This window comes from Haemaphysalis longicornis, unplaced genomic scaffold, assembly GCF_048455015.1.
Source record: "Haemaphysalis longicornis isolate Haplotype H1 unplaced genomic scaffold, Haemaphysalis longicornis Haplotype H1 scaffold_1, whole genome shotgun sequence".
NCBI classification, from domain to species: Eukaryota; Metazoa; Arthropoda; class Arachnida; order Ixodida; family Ixodidae; genus Haemaphysalis; species Haemaphysalis longicornis.
In genome coordinates, this window is record NW_027526203.1 from 412625281 (window position 1) to 412641745 (window position 16465).

The following is a 16465-nucleotide window of genomic DNA, read 5'->3' on the forward strand; positions in this document are numbered from 1 at the left end:
GGCAAAAAGCTGTCTTTCCAACATTGCGTCCACCACTACATAGAGCAAAACTTCTTTTTTAAAATGCTTTTGGCCCCTTTTTCGGCTAAAAGAAAACGCAGCGAAAAATAGGGTTTCCAAAAGAAAGCACAAAACCGCGCTGAAACCAGGGCCTTTGGCGACCAAAATACAGGATCTTCTTGTTTTGTTCTTCCCGCCTTCATAAGACACCTCATGTGAGTTCATAATGTGCCTCTAGATGGCGCGCTGTGCTCCCCACGTTGCCCGCTGTCGGCATTTCGGGCACGCTCCACCTTGTACACGTTTTGCCGCGGTCAGTGCGGGACGCGCGCTTTTCGCTTTCGAGCGGGCCCACACTTCCAGTTCGTTTACCAGAGCGCGTCTCACCGTAAAACCAGGCGATGCCTATTGACTCGAACAGCGCCGAGCAGAGGAGGGAGATCCCGGCGGAGTAGGTGTCCAGCCACGTGATCATGTAACCGCCTCCCTGCGAGGAGCACCACCCCTCGTTCAACCAAGCGGCGCCGGCGAAGCTATTTTGCCATGTTATTGCAAACTTGAACATTTAGAGCACGCACGCTTGTTATTAAGGAAGCATCCCGCAGTTACACCGGGATTGCCGCAACCCAGAAATGCACTTTCACACAAAAAAGTTATGTTTCGAAGTAAGCGAAAACCTCTCTTATAAATACTATGGCTTTTTAAAAGTAACAACATGTAAAGAGAAGAGCACTGATAACGTTCTATCACTGACAGTAAACAGCCCAACACGACACCAAACGCATACTTCGCCTGTTAACGGTGCGTTTTTTAGAAGTAGTACTACCTGCCTATGCGCAATGCGCTAAAGAATCCCGCGCGTACACAGCATGCACGCGCGTACAAAGCTCGTGCGACTCGGCTCGATCCGATGATTTCTGTTTTAAGGGGGCGCCGCGATCATCCGTCGTCGGCGATTCAGTCTGCCCATTGCCGTCACGGGCTGTCCGCGCGGGCCAACAGGACATCAGCCCTTCGCCGCGAGGAGCACAATTTTACGAGGACAACGCTTCGTGACAGGCGCGTGCAGGCCAAAGTAAGAAGGTGCAGTGGCACGAGTTTGACCAAGCAGTGGCTCGGGGGACTCGACCAATTAGGCGGTGCCTGCGCGCCTATCGCCGGAGGCCTCTTTTATTGCCGCCGCTGCCTCGTGTTTGCGCGCGGACAGAGCGCAGCGCGTGCGGTGCCGTAATTGCGCCCGCGGCGGAGTCGCGCTGGCCGCCGCAACAACGGGCTCACCCTTCACGCGACTGGAGACAATGAAACACGCCTGGTCGCGCTCCCACGGAGCTGACCGCGCTAATTAAGGCGCCACTCGTGGCCCGCTAAGCGATGCTGCGTGGCTGGCCTTCGCCGGCAACGCTGGTTTTCGACGCCGATGATGGATGCGCCCGCTATTTGGCTGCTCACTAAACGTTCTCAAGAGGACCCCCTCTATACTATTAGGTCCTTTATTGATGTCCGTGCACGTATTAGGGGCGCAAAAAGGTTCCGTCTTTCCATATCATGGTCTGCCTTCCTCACTGATATAATCGCGTTTCGTGACGGTTGTTCTCTGACTGTGCAACACACGTTGCGCAAATGCGTCAGGCTTAATCTGGCAGTTTTATGATTTGTTTTAGCCGTCTATGGTGAGTACTGCATTTCCGTCTTTAGTTTTCAGCTGCCTCGACGTATTAGGCTTCAGAGGCTCCCCGAAAACGCCGGAATAGTCGCCATCTCTTTTCCCTGGCAAGGGTGCTTCTCCTTAAGCATGTATGCGTACAACAAAGTACGCTTTACAGAAAGGGAGGAATAGATTTATTGTCTGAGGGGGCATGAATGCCTTGGTGGGGAACAAAAGAGACACAGGGGGAGGGAGTAATTGAAGAGATATCACAGTTCAAGGTTCAATCTCTTAAATAGGTGGAGAGAATTTTGAAGTTTATGGTTCCGTGAAGATATAGTTCGCAGATTTCGTGAAGAGACAGGTGCTCAAGGACGTTTATGACAGGAGTCGGTTCAGGTTATCACACCAGCTTGTAGAGACCACCGGTTAGTGAGTATTCAATTATTTTCTCTGGCACTGAGGGGTCTGCTCGAACGCTTTGCAAGGCGCTTCTTAATCTGCAGGTGAGGAACCAAGTTTCAATAGTGGCTCGCGACCAGTCATAAAGTGTGCACAGGGCCATAACAAATGATATAGATTAGGGATGCATGTATCGTCACAATACGGACAGCGTTGGATGTGCGAGCTGGCTCCGCGGGTCCTTTCTTTCTACTACATCAGGGGCTAGTGCCGTGTCAGCATAGATATTATTAACTATTACCTCCGGCGAGCGTGTTAGTGTCTTGAGCGGGCCCAGTACACCCACTGGGGTAGTATCTTGCAGCCTCCTGCGACTCTCTGCTTTGAATTTCCTCAGGCAAAGCTGCCAGACTGGTTGTGGTGGGTGTTGAAATGGGGCACTGGAAACCACTGGAGGTGTGTCAAGCCTCTCCCGGGCGGACGTGTGAGCCATCTGGTTGCCGTGTGCTCCAGGCGTGTGTAACGGAGACCAGACGATGCGGATGGCGGTGCCTTCCAGTTGAAGGTCTCGGAAGGCATAAAGGATATTTGTGACCGTATAATTAAGGCGAAAATGTTCTGTTCAATTCTTCAAGGGCGACGTGAGCGTCCGTAATGATGCGAAATTTCCGGGCTGAGAGAGTCACAATGGCCGCGGATGGAGTGGACAGCGCCCACCGGGCCCATGAGTTCGGTTCCTTCAGCTAGGCAATATGTATTGAAAATTTGCCGGGAATCGTTTAGCAGGCGGTGTCCGAAGATGTCCGCGTGATTGCAGCATCATTTCCGCGCAGAGAAAATAATGAGTGCTTACGCCATTTATTCGATTAACGCCCATACGGGTCGCTCTTTCCTCCTTTTGTGTCATTGCGACGATTTATAATCCCCTTTGCCTTTTTTTTCAGTTTTGTACGCGAGCAGTGCGCGCGTGAACGTTGAAGGTTTTCCTGCTTCGTGTTTTGGGCGTCGGTTTCTCAAAGGCGAATTCCGCTCAGCTCCTGCTCCTGTGCTAATAATAAGCTTGGAGTGACTCTAAACGGACGCACCCCAACTGGCGTAGCTGTGCCTGAAAGCGGAGATGTGCAAGCGCAAACCTCAAAGTTTCGAACCACAGCCTACTGAGCGGCGATCAGGGCTCGCTTATCTATCCTGAAAGGTAGCTGCGATTACTTGCGTGTGACGTGTTGGCTCCAGAAAGACACACCATGCAGACGACGTGCCGCTCGTTCTTTCACAATCTACGGGTGTCACGGTTTTCAAATATACAAGAGAATTCAGCAAATGTGCCACGTGTGTTACTGCGGAATCGTTAAACTTATGTAACACAAGTTTCACTACCCGACATGGAGTTAAACATTCACACAAAAAATAGAAAAGCTTCTAGCGCTTGTTTTATTTAAATATTCTCAACAGAAGATATCATTGAGTAAAAAAAAAAGAACTTTAAGGTCGTTTTCCCGCTATGGATAAGAATATCTGCAGTGCGTATCGTTCAGGAAAAACAATGATGAACCTCGCTATTATGCATCAACTTTAGAACATATTGCATCGTACTTTGTAGCTAAAAAAACATACGCTTATGTTCTTTTATAGTACGTTTCGTCTCTCTGTCTCTCTCATGCAGTCGTTACTGCAAAATGTATTTCTGTGCTCGATCGGCGCAACATTCATTTCTGGTTCCTAAAGCCACCATCCGAGCACCAGAACTATGCGAACAGAGTGATGATACGGTTCCTGGTGCATACGGAAGCGGCTGATGAGAAGTGGAAACTTGTGGACACTGTGTAAGGTTTGACCACGGAGGTCGTTGTACCCCTTGCGCGCCCCACGACGCAAATGCGGAGCTGTCGTCACCCGCCAAAGGGTCCCCTGACAAAACTGTGCCGCTAGCTCCATATCTTCGCAATACTCCCATAGAACCGGCATCACTGCAATAAAACACTCTCTCTCTCCCTCCCAACGCTTTAATTCCGCCGAATAGTTGCCAGTATATGCCTTCTTCGCATCTACTACTATCAACCCCACTCACGGCATCTCTTGCTTCAACCAGCGCACGGAACTTCACCACGCCTGTAGATCACAGCAGCCCCATTGGCTCGTATCACGGGGAAGACATCAGCATTTAACACCTCCTTTTCTCCCCACGCAATAGCCCTGTGGAACGCTCCACCAGAGCACTGCGCATCATGCACCTACCGAGAAATGTTCCTCACTAAGCTCACCGGTCACCTGTCGGAGCAACTTGCATGCTTTTGATAATTTGACTACCTCATGTCTTCTGCCAAGAATTTGAGATTTGTACGTACCTTAAGTTTTTATATAATTTTTTTTCATGTTTTTCGGACAACATTCCCGTTTTTTGTTGTTTTTACTATCTACATGGATCCGATTCTGGTTTCTGTCTGTTTTCTTTTGCTTTTTTGTGTGTCAAATCATGTGAGCATCGCACTGTACCTCGTCACTTGCCCTCCCTTATTTAATGCTTTCCGGCCGTTAAGGATGAAGTAAATGAAATGAAATGAAATGAAATAAGGCGTCAAGCGGTCTGGACGCTCGGCGCCTGCGAAAACCAGCATGGCGGTGTCCTCCCGGTGACAAAAGATGCGGCCTTCTGTGACGTTGTTGGGTGGCGACCATCAGGTACGTTCTCCGAACGCCTCAAGCTCGGTCGGCGCGTTGTGTACCCTGCCTGACTTTTTATTGTTTATCTTTAACGCTCCCCCTTCCCTCACCGAGGGTATATATGTACGGCCCGGCGAGAGGAAGGGGGTCTTTGTGCTGTCCAACTTGCTCTAGGTAGCGGGAAGAGCCCCGCGGCGCCGGTCGGACACCGGCAAGCATTTTCTAAGCTGCACTGCGGCTGTTCCAGTGATCCTGTATATATCCTGTATATAATTTTGTGCATAAAGTGTACATTGTTTGGACTCAGAGTTTGCCTCGTCCCTCACGGCGACACGAGACACGGCGGCGCGTTCTTGGAGGAGTAGAAGAACTGAATTTTACTCGCCCCCTTTTCCTGACTGAGGGAAAAGAGTGACAAGCAGTGGGATTGTGTAGTTACAGTTCTTACAGTCTCGAAAGAATCCTCTGCTTTGGCTTTGAATCATTTCCTGTGCTTCTTGGCCTCGCCCCATGGCGAAGAAGATGGTGCATGATGGCCGGACTGTAGGGCGTTCCGGTAAAGAGTCTTTCCCTTCTAGCTCACATGTACAGAACCGTTCCGGCCGTCAATAGCCGGGATCTGTTTTTGAAGCCTCGTGACCCAATTTCTGTGCCTAAGTGACAGGCGTCCTTCTGAGCAATACGTACGGCTGCGAAATGCTGGATTCATTGCCCAGGGCCGCTGACATAGACGCGCACTGCAAAGCTTTGATAAGTGATAAAGTAGCGCTTCCGGCACGAAAGAATGCGCGACACTAATAGGCCCTGAGAAGTTCTGCCGACGAGCCTAGAAATGCATTCCCTGCGCCTTCGCCCGCACTCCTTCCGCCGGGGAGAGGAGCGGCGATCAGTGGCGAGATTGCGTCACTGACCCTGGTGACGTTGACGATGGAGACGCAGAAGGAGGCGCAGATGACGACCGCCGTGAAGACCTCTCGGCGGCAGTGCCAGCGGGAGAAGAACGTCTTGAACTCGTCCATGAGGCCCGTGATGACGCTCTCCAGGCCACCCATCTGCGGACCGCCAGTTACGACCGGGGATCGAGAGGGGCCGGGTGAGACGTCTATCGAACGGCTCGGCAGCGTGCTGGTCATACGTCCCACAATCGTGCAGCGGGTACGGAGACAATAAAAGACAAAGGGAAGCGAAACAAGCAAACGGTGGATAAAGTCGCGCTTTATTTTGTTTCCTAAGCGCAGTGGAGATATGTATGCGCAATAACGAGACGTTGAAGGTAACGTAGCAGTTATTATACGCGCTGCCGGAAGCAAAGAAGAAAATTAAACAGATAAAAATTTGTGAGGGAAGCCTGAGGTACGAGTAAAATCTGTTTCGGTTATCTGAAGTGTTGTTTGCTGGTTTGTCCCGAACTAGAGCCTACTGAGCTTGACAGCATCCTAATCGACAAGACCTTCACTGGGGGTTGAGATCGTAAAAAGGGTGACTGTCCCGGCAGTACAATATGGTTAGGCGCCACGGGTCGCTGTTTGAGGCGACGGTGATTTTAAGAGCATGTGATTTACAGCAGTTGCACACACAATCATTGAGGCAGGCGTGAATAACAATGAAAATCGGCCTATACCAAGCACGTCTTAGCAGAAGTCTTTCCATATTGCGAAATAAGGGTAGCGTCCTGGGCATGTTGGTACTCCATAACTAAATAAATTAATCGCGCAAAAAGGGGGGGATGCACGGACGAAGCGAAGACGGACACACACGGCGCAAACTTCCAACTACATTTCATTGTGCCACTGTGTCATCCTTAGAAACTTCACAAAGGACGATCGCGCATGCGTAAACATAAAGAGGGATTGCGGCAGCCAAGATGCGGCAGCCAAGAAAACCAATTCCTTTTCGGCGAGAGCAAGCGAGGGCGTGCTGACACATTTATCTCAGTCTTGCTATCGCGTCAGGTTCGGTGATTTCTCGCAAAAGTTGCGTCCAGCCACGGGATAAAATCGTGCACTTCTCAAATATCGGTTTACAGCCGCATCTTCCGGTTTACAACTGTGTAGTGCCCTACATGCACCGGATATCCCACAACCTCAAGAAGATTGGAAAGAAAGCTAACATTAAGGTGGTTTTTTCGGCGCCCAACAAGCTTGGGAAGCTGAGTAAACTCACAAACCCCGATCGCCCCACCCCTGAGAAGGGCAACAAGAGGCACCGGAAGAGGTTTGTTGCCTGTGCGAGCCGGGTGGTATACAGCCACCCGCTCAATTGTAGGAGGCTGCACACTCGGCAGACCGGGCATTGCCTGAATGACCGGTTACGCGAACACTGCAATAACATTAAATCTGGCACTGGTGAATTCTTGGCCGCACATTGTTTAAGATGCGGCTGTAAACCGATATTTGAGAAGAGCACGATTTCATCCCGTGGCCGGACGCAACTTTTGCGAGAAATTACCGAAGCTGAGGCGATAGCAAGACTCTGAGATAAATGTGTCAGCACGCCCTCGCTTGCTCTCGCTGAAAAGGAATTGGTTTTCTTCGCTGCCGCATCGCCGGGCGTTTAATCCCTCTTCATGTTTACGCATGCGCGATCGTCCTTTGTGACGTTTATAAGGTTGACACAGTGGGACAACGAAATGTAGTTGGAAGTTTGCGCCGTGTGTGTCCCATCTTTACTTCGTCCGTGTCCACAACGCCCCCCCCCCCCTTTTTGCGCAATTTTTTTATTTAGTCATATTGCGAATTTTTTGTAAGGGGGAGTACGGCGTAGTGAATGCAACACCATTATCGGAAAGCAATGCCGATAAAGTCCAATCATTTTTCCCTCTCCGCTCCTGGACAGCTACTTTTCTGCCGTCATCATTATTAGCCTTTGTGGGTAACCCGAGTGCCAAAGGTTTTGTATGTAGAGAGGAATTCACAATATGGCGTTCTGTACATTGATAGGCCTTCTAGTACCCCGCTTTCCGCTTCCGGCGCACCCTTTCATACTCGGGTTACACCTTCGTTAGACAGAGTTCGTGTGGATGCCCAAGTGGTTACTGTTAAGCGAATAGTTCTTGTAAAATTCATCAATGGCAATCCATAGAACCGCTTCACACTAGCTGCGCTTTTTTTCTGGCAAGCGAGTTTGGCTTAGAGAAGGCCTGAACGGAGGCTGATAAAAATCTTTTATACGAGGAAAAAAAACGCGCTTGGAGAATAACCATTCAAACGCAATTTTGTTTATGTAAGTGGCCAAGGTGAAAAAAAAAAAGCAAGGAAATGCCACCAGCTGTCTTTTTAAGCAGACCATGTCGAGCAGACCAGTCGCAATGGGCGTAAGTTGCCAGCTTGATTCTGACCTAGGTGGCGTTCCCCTTTCTTTTACGCTTACCGCAAAAGAAAATACTCCACGTAGCAGATACGGTTGTAGAGCGAGCTTTGCTTTCATAGCGTTTTCCTTTGTAGTGGCTTTGACACATTTTCGTCGCTACAACTAAAACTGGACGCGGGACCAGAGGGAGATCGTATAATTTTGAGTCGGTCAGGGGTCGGGCGTATCGATCGCGGCGTGTGTACTGACGGCGCTGTCGAGGCCCAGCGTGAGAAGCATGACGAAGAAGAGCACGGCCCAGAGCGGGCCCCCGGGCAGCGTGGCGATGGCCTCCGGGTAGACCTGGAACACGAGCCCGTGGCCCTCGGTGGCCACCTGCTGGATGGGAACGCCCTGCTTGGCGGCCATGTAGCCCAGGTACACGAAGATCACGAAGCCGCTGTAGAAGCTCGTGAAGCTGTTCACCGCCGTCGTCATCAGGCAGTCCCTGCAGCGCGGCGAGGCGCAGCGGACGGGAAGCTTGAGCTCACTGCGCCTCCGCCTTTCCTCCCCGCTGCAGCGCGCCCGGTTCCGCGCGGGACACTTTCGAAACGGTATAACTAGTTTTAGACATGCGTGCCCGCATCAGTGAAGAGCGGGAGAACGAAGTGACTTCCTCCTAATCATTATTCAATCCCCTAATTCAAAAACACGGATAAGGGAGAAGTTTTGCACGCAGTAGCACGCAATCGATCTTAGCTCGATAATCACGGGAATAGTTTTCGTAACGCGGAGAACTTCGTATTAACCTCTTTACGTTCGGTTTGTTGAGTTAGAGAATAACGTTTAGCATCTTTATGAGGTGTTTTTATTTGTGACGTACAGTTGAAAGCTAGGAGGTTATGCACCATTGCAACAAGTCTAGAGCCAGTCCAGTCATACCTTCCGACTATATTTTCTCGCTGTCTAAGGCGTTGCGCTACTGAGCACGAGGTCGCGGGTTCGATTCCCGGCCGCGGTGGCCACTTTGCTGATGGAGGCGAAAAGCAAAAACGCCCGTGTGTACGAGATTTCGGCGCACGTTAAAAATCCCCAGGTGGTAAAAATTAATACGGAGCCTCCACTACGGCGCGCCTCATCGCCTGCGCTGCGTCGGCGCGTTAAACCCTACACTCAATCATATATTTTCTCGCTATGACTTGGATTTGTTTGAAACAGCTGAAGCCAACAAGAATTTTTTTAAGCAAAAGTAACTGGCGCAGATGTGTTTAAAACCTGCAGGTATTGCGTGTTAATGTCGTGCAAATCCACAAGGGCACGAAATGCGGGCTTCCACACTACAGAAACACAGTTAAAAGAAAAACAACAACAAAAATATAGGTAAAAATGAGCTCTGAACATACGATAATTGGTTATGTTGCAACATTGCGACGAGGAACAGCTACAGAAGACGGCTATAAAGAAGGACAGAGAGAGTTCGAGTTCGTCAGTGTTTCTTTGTATGCGCATTCACGCTGGTTTACGTCACAATGTTGCAAGTCTTTAAGAACCATACCTAATGGTAAGGCGGACACGTCTTTTGAAGTTGGGAAAAATTAATCTGATAGAAATTATTATTGCGCAACTACACTCAACAAGAATTGTTGGTAATAAGTAAGGCAACTTTCATTGTGGAGAAACTTTCTTCATCGGTTGATCCCAGCGGGCTCAAGATATGCTTTATTCAACTTATTGAAGAGAACTGAAGTGAAAGAAAACTGGGGGCTCTATTTTTTACCTGTTACAAAAAAAAAAAGAAACAAGAAAGATAACAACGGGCAATCACGTTTTGCTTTCACCGTCGGATTCCCGAATATCCCTTCTTTGGTGGCGGTTTTTCAGGTACGGAAAACTGACAATCAGCTCTTCTCAGACGCGCCTTGTTTCCCCTTTCGTTCCAGTTTCAGTAGATGGAAACGGTTTCTGGGCCCGGCCTACTACTGATAATATCGGCGCTCCGCCTTGCCGGCTTAGGGGATTATACAGTCGCGGCGTCGGTTTCGGCTCAATGGTGACGAGATAAAAGCGCGCGTTGTGGGTCTAATGAGTCTCGACTAGCGTCCGCCACAACGCCGGCCCGGGCTTCGCGAGGCGTTTTGCACCGGGAAGTCCGCTAATGAGGCGCCCCACTGGGCACGGCGTTCAGCCGTCGCCAGTATCTCGCCGCCACGCCGAGCGACCGCGGGCGACAAAAAAGGAAAGCACGGGAGAGAGAGAGAGAGAGAGAGAGAGAGAGAGAGAGAGAGAGAGAGAGAGAGAGAGAGAGAGAGAGAGAGAGAGAGAGAGAGAGAGAGAGAGAGAGAGAGAGAGAGAGAGAGAGAGAGAGAGAGAGAGAGAGAGAGAGAGAGAGAGAGAGAGAATGCAAATGCGCGTGGCACGTGGCCACAAGCGGGCGCAATCACTTGTTGCGGGCGGCGATTGCGCGCTCACCTGTAGCAATTGTTGTTGAACGGGTTGTACGAGGCGTACGTGAGGTGCACGCCGAATCCGACTCCCACGGAGTAGAAGACCTGGACGGCGGCGTCCACCCACACCTGCGAGGTACACGCGCGTGTTACAGGCCACATTAGCGCTCTCCACGCCGACGCACGCCTGGTTTACAAACACCGCCGCCGACGTACAGCATTTCCTAGCCCACAAGTTGTGGCTGCCGTGTTTTGGACGACTGTGTATGGTAAAGCCTCGCTATAGCGAAGTCACCGGGACAAGAAAGTGGCTTCGTTATAAGCGACGATGGGCTCGATGTACACTGCGACGGCGGGAACTGAGAAACACTTCGAATGAAGAGGAACTTCGAATAACAAGATTTTGTTATAACGGCGGTTTACTGCATCTCCACTTCCTGATCTTCGCAATGCTGACTGAAGGCGGGAAGCTATTACAGGAGAAGTCAGCGGCGGCGCCGTTGGAAAGCGAAGTTGTTTAAATGAAAAGGAAACCCATTTTTTTGGCTTGCTATTTCCAGCGGTTGATCACCGCACTCCGGCGGAGTATATACTAACGCTTAGGTTTACGCCGTGATTCGGAGAGGCCGAAATGGTTCCGTACGGTGCCGATTGAAACATTTGTTTTGCAGGATATGATGGTAAAAACAAGGAAGCCTGCAAGGTTCGTCCTCAGCGCTTTTTTTTTTCTCACAGAAAAGTGGTCTTCTGGGTAGCTAATGCATGCCTTCTCTGTTGGGCTACTTCACAGAGCGGATGTCCCCCTTACGCATTAAACTTGACGCCACTCTTGAGAGCCCAAGTGACTGCTTTAAGAATATTTTGTCCCTGCGTACTAAAAAAGTTGCAAACTAGTGAAAATTTTGCGCGGATTAGTACACACTAAAGAAGTTCCGTGAGTTTCCTTCACAATGTGCGCAGGCTACCCATGGGGGGCTTCAAGCGGATATGCTAGATGCGTTTTGGCTCAAAATTGCATTGCATAGCGTCGCGACGCAGACCACGTCTCGATCGAAATACTGTGCTGGCTCTCGTCGTTGGCTTAAAACTGTCTTCTTGTTGATCCCACTTGTTGATAATTAAGACGCGCAGTGATAAAGCAGACACACGAGTGCGTTTTAAAAGTGCACTCTAAAGCTTCTTTTCCCTCTAAGCATTGGTCACAAGCAGTGCCCAAGGGCTTCATGGCTGTCATTTTCGTCGAGCCAATGGCAATCCAATTCTCCCCAGAGAGGAGCCTCTCTTTATGTTTTTTTTATTTTCAAAGCTGCACCACTCCGAAATGTGCAGCCATGCCCCAATACGCAATTTCTTTATCTTTTTGACGGAAGCGCACCCCGAGGGCCTTACGTTTCCGCGCTAGTGACGGTTTTAACGCCGCGGAAAGTGAGAACTTCTGGAAATCTGTTTCATGACGACGCAGCGATACACAGGACTTTATCGCTTTAACCTGGATTGAACAAAGTCCTAGAAAGGTGACGTCGCTGGAGAGAGGGCACCACATCCGACACCTAACGTGTTTCGTTTCGATGCGATTGCCGCCAGTTCCATCTGCGCTGACTACGCTTACGTGTTTTTATCCGCTATTTTGCCTCTATATGCTGGCCCTTACTCTTTTTGAACAACCAGCGGCCTCTAGACTATGTAACATTATCTACTGAACAAAGTTATGGGCACAAACCGGCCTTACATGTGCACGGAGCTTGAACAGTTTTTTTTTTTTTTTGCGAAGTATACTTGGAAGAACCCTCACGAACATTTTAGGCTTCACTTTTTTTGCCAGTGTTTTTTGTTTTTTTAGGTTTCTCGGTTTCCGCTCACGTGGTCGGCCGGCCGGGGAACCAAAGAAGGGAAGACCAGGGATGAAGTGTTGCGGCGCCAATACTTTCTGATTTTGGTACAATATTCAGACTTCGGCTTGCCTATAATTTTTGCCTTAAAGCAGCATTATACTATTAAGGGTATACCCGCTGCATACCTCCTTCGACAGAAGCAGCAAGACCGGCACAATTCGCTTGCCGTAACAACAGTCCCTAAAAGCAGGAATGTGGACTAACTGAACAGGCGCATACTTCTGCGTAGTCGCCTGCATACGTAGCGTGTGACACTGCGACCACGAGTCACCTTACCGTTATGAAAAGCCCGAGTTCGTATGTCTGCGTGGTTGCGGCCAATTACCGCTATGCTGCAGCACCTGAAAACATATTAAACTACGGCTGAGTGATAGGAATGATTCGTGGGAGAGCAAAATTTTATAAAGCTTAAAACGTTAGAGACACCTTCCGTGGTAGTTTGAAGACGAGCGCTCGCTTTCTGGTCACGTTATCGCAGATCGGGGATGTATGTATGTGAGGTGCAATGTGATCATCTAGACACCACAGACTCGCCTTGTGCAACGAGGTGAACAAGCAATCCCTCTGGGCAAATACGCTTTTAGGCGACTAAGCCAATCCTTCCGTCTCGTGCAAGAAACCTTTGGAACGATCCCTCATCCTCACTGAGGGGGTTTTGACGCCTCGTTTTAAACATACTCTTGGCGGCCAGTGCAAGGACACGCTTTTTGACACGAAAGTGGATTATTCTCGGGTACACGAAGATTTGGCTGACGTCATACCCGTCACGGAAGTGACGCCAATACAACGAAGCAAGCGGCCTGTAAAGGGTGCACCCCTGCACACAGGATCTTCTTGCGGGGAAGCAACCTTTAGTACTAAAGAGTACGTTATACTTAAAAGGTCGTTCGTTTTCAGGTTTTATGTTTTAACACGAAAGCGTTTTATGCCGCGATACCCCAAGATTTCACTGACACGGTCACTTTATGTGGTTTCTAGGCACTGTTGTTGAGAGCAGGCGACGCGGGTATGCGACGGCCGGACGTTAGATCTAGCGCCCCGCCCTGAGGTGACCGGTACCCGCAGCTCGAAGTACAATGAATATGACGCTGCTTAGCATCTCGGTAAGCTCAGCCTGAAGGATACCTAACGTTAAGCCGAAGCATTGGACGTTAGGCCTAATGTTACTGTAAAGGTCAAACGTCGGCAACCGGTATCCACTGCGAAAAAGTACTCATTGTACTCACCGCACTTCAATCTGCGGGTACCAGTTAACGTTGGGAGTCTTCAGAGCGAAGCGTTAGGCCTAAGCGCCTTAACTTCGGTACATAGCCAAGTGTTGCTGCTGTTCGACTGGCAAAGTCTAATACCCTCCAAGACAATGTCTGGTTCAGCTTCACCCCGATGCACTCAACTGGCCAATCCATCCAGTCAACAATGAACTTTCGGTCAATGAAATGTCGAACATACGATTTGACACAAAGTTGCGGTCTCGACTGCGACGCCACGCAATGCGAGCATGGCGTTCTGCTTGGCGCTACACCCCTGCGCAGACAGAACATTTGAGTCAAATCACATGTTCGACATTTCATTGACTTAAAATTCATTGTTGATTGGATGGATTGGTCATTCGAGTGTACTGCAGTGAACTACGGAATTGTCTTTGAGTGTACTGCCAGAGTAGCATGTATACCCGCATCCATCAATGGTGCATTAAACAACGCTTTACATAGCGGTACTCCATATACTGTGTGCGTAGACTGAATTTTAGTAAAGCGTTCAGTATGCCCGCTTTTCCAAGATATCCCGTGAGTGGCACACCCAAACCGCCTCGCATATTTTTACAACTAAATCGACTTCTGCAAGGCTACATAAAAAAAATTGACTCCACAAAGTAAGTCAGTGTTTTCGCCAAGGTGTGCTTGGTATGTTCAAAAATATTTAGTTCTCGCCTTACTTCTCGAGCTACATTACCAGCAAGGGAATAGTGTACCTTATCTGTAAATTTGCGATTGTTGTTTGTTTTACGCCATGCGAATGGTGTTGCGCCAAGAGAGCTGGCGCTAGCCTTTACCGTCCCAACAACGTTGAGTGTCTTTAGCGAAAAATAAAGGGTGGGCATAAAAAAATCTAACGCCTCTTTCTGGAATTAAGATGGTTGAAACGCGAAGCTGCCTCCTATACGAATGCAAAGTCCCAAATCGAATGAGCCAAAGGCCAAATCTACGAGAGCGCTGAGCTTAGAGAATCTGATGTTATGATTTTCTATCAACCATATGACGCTAAACTGCATTCGTCTAGCACAATGGAACCCGTTATGCATGTAAAGACACCCCATTGCTTATGAGGTGTGATATTGATGCGCCCTTAGTGGAAGCCCATGGTGCAAAGTTGGCTTTCCTGCAGCGCGTTTTTTCCCTAAACTGCCAGAGTGAGACACCGAAAGCTTCGCTGTAAAAAATTCCGGGTACGCGCGGGAGGCGTCACGAGCGGTGGCAGAGGAGGAGGAGGAGGAGGAGGAAGGGGGCCGCACCTGGGTGTCGAGCAGCTTGGTGACGTTCGGCTGGAGGTAGTACTTGACGCCCGTGCCAGCTCCCGGCAGCAGCACTCCGCGCAGCAGCAGCAGCGTGAGGATGAAATACGGCGCCGTGGCCGTCACCCACACCACCTGCGCCACGCCCGCGCTCGTAACTAGCATGCACGGCTGCAGCTTCTCCGCGGCCGAAGGACGTGGCTGCGTTGGCCTCGTGACGCAAGAGCTTTTCCGCGGGCTGCCCGCCGCAGCCCCTGAACAACTGAGTGGTACTATTCGAAGACCAACTATTCTGGGTAGCCGGTCTGGGAAGCCTATACCTTTCCGGAGGAGCTGACGCCCTTGAAGAGCGCCAGGTAGAGGATGATGAAGACGAGTAAGACGCAGAGCAGCAGCTGCCACTTGGGGCTGCCCAGGTCGTGCATGCCGGGACTGGTGTGCAGCTCCAGCACGGCGCGGCTGCAAATAGAAGGCGGGCCACGCTTGGGCACGAAGCTGCGATGCGCACACGATACTTTATTAGGGATCTTTCTTAAGATACTTACTTAAGGCGATTATCCACTCGCGCAAGGTGCAATAACGGTGCCCGTTTATTTAATAAGCATTTTGTATTCATAACCTAAATACTACGCTACAGCAAACAAATGTATTCTTCTTGGGCCGAACTTTTTCGCCTCTAATTTTCTGTTTCGAATGCCAAAATAGCAGTGTGCCGAACCGGAAGAAATACCGGTTTGGTTACGGTCCGGGTGAAATAATTTTGTTCCGGTTCAGTTTCGGTTCGACTTAATTACACACCGAACCGGTTCGCGAACCGGTTCACAAGCCTGAACTGGTTCGCGAACTTATTCGAAAAGATGTATTATAACGAAGTGGAAAAAATTTACTTTGTAGTTCAAAGGCACTGTAACCAAAATATACAAATTTGGTTCATTCAAAAAAGGGGTTTGTTTCACTAGAATTATGTCCATTTTAATGGTGACTTTGAACCATTAGACTGAATAATGGGGTATAGAAATGAAGTTGTTGACGTTTACTAGGCACTTTCTTACCTCACCCTTATCACGTCACAGGGACATATTTATGCGATTCTCAGCTGCCGACAAAATCCACCTCTAGACATTAGGTCTGTGAGATATTAGTGGGCCCTCCAGACTTGTTTTATCATGTCGCTTGATTGCTAACATGAAGTTAACGCTCTGATAAATCTGTTTTCCCACGTTACGTCACCGCTGACGTTGGGTTGAAGGTTTTTCAATATCATTTTTTTCTGAAAACAACGTATTGTGGGGACGGAATAGCGTAGAGCGAACTACCAAAAGCTATTTCTTCCAAATAAAAGGAGGTCATCGTTTATCTTGCTTTGATGGTTGCCGTGACGTCCCATGCCGAGGGTAAGTAGGCGCAGGTGGGGAATAGCGTTGACCACAAACTTGGGCGACTTTAGTGCAGAGCTGCCTTTCGAATCCAGCAAAAGAGAATTCTACCTGCGTTTTTATACCACTAACAATCTACAAAAAATGCTACAAACAATTCAGGGAATCTTGCACTCACGCGCCAGACTTGAATGATGGAATGATGGAGCAAGACCAGAGTGAGCTCGTCGTTTTGGTTGACGGTT

At 49.4% G+C, this 16465-nt stretch overlaps 1 protein-coding gene across 4 annotated transcripts in view; it reads right to left on the bottom strand.

Moving 5' to 3' along the window:
* LOC144155525 (sodium-dependent noradrenaline transporter-like) overlaps positions 1–16465 on the bottom strand; it is a 204091-nt gene that overhangs the window by 18648 nt on the left and 168978 nt on the right. For all 4 annotated transcript variants that reach the window (XM_077687028.1, XM_077687029.1, XM_077687030.1 and 1 more), the window contains exons 6-11: positions 15165–15303; positions 14845–14979; positions 10466–10569; positions 8267–8504; positions 5620–5760; positions 388–487 (exon numbers count right to left, since the gene is read on the bottom strand). In XM_077687028.1, coding sequence (XP_077543154.1) covers positions 388–487; positions 5620–5760; positions 8267–8504; positions 10466–10569; positions 14845–14979; positions 15165–15303 — 857 coding nt within the window. The remainder of the gene's footprint in view (positions 1–387; positions 488–5619; positions 5761–8266; positions 8505–10465; positions 10570–14844; positions 14980–15164; positions 15304–16465) is intronic.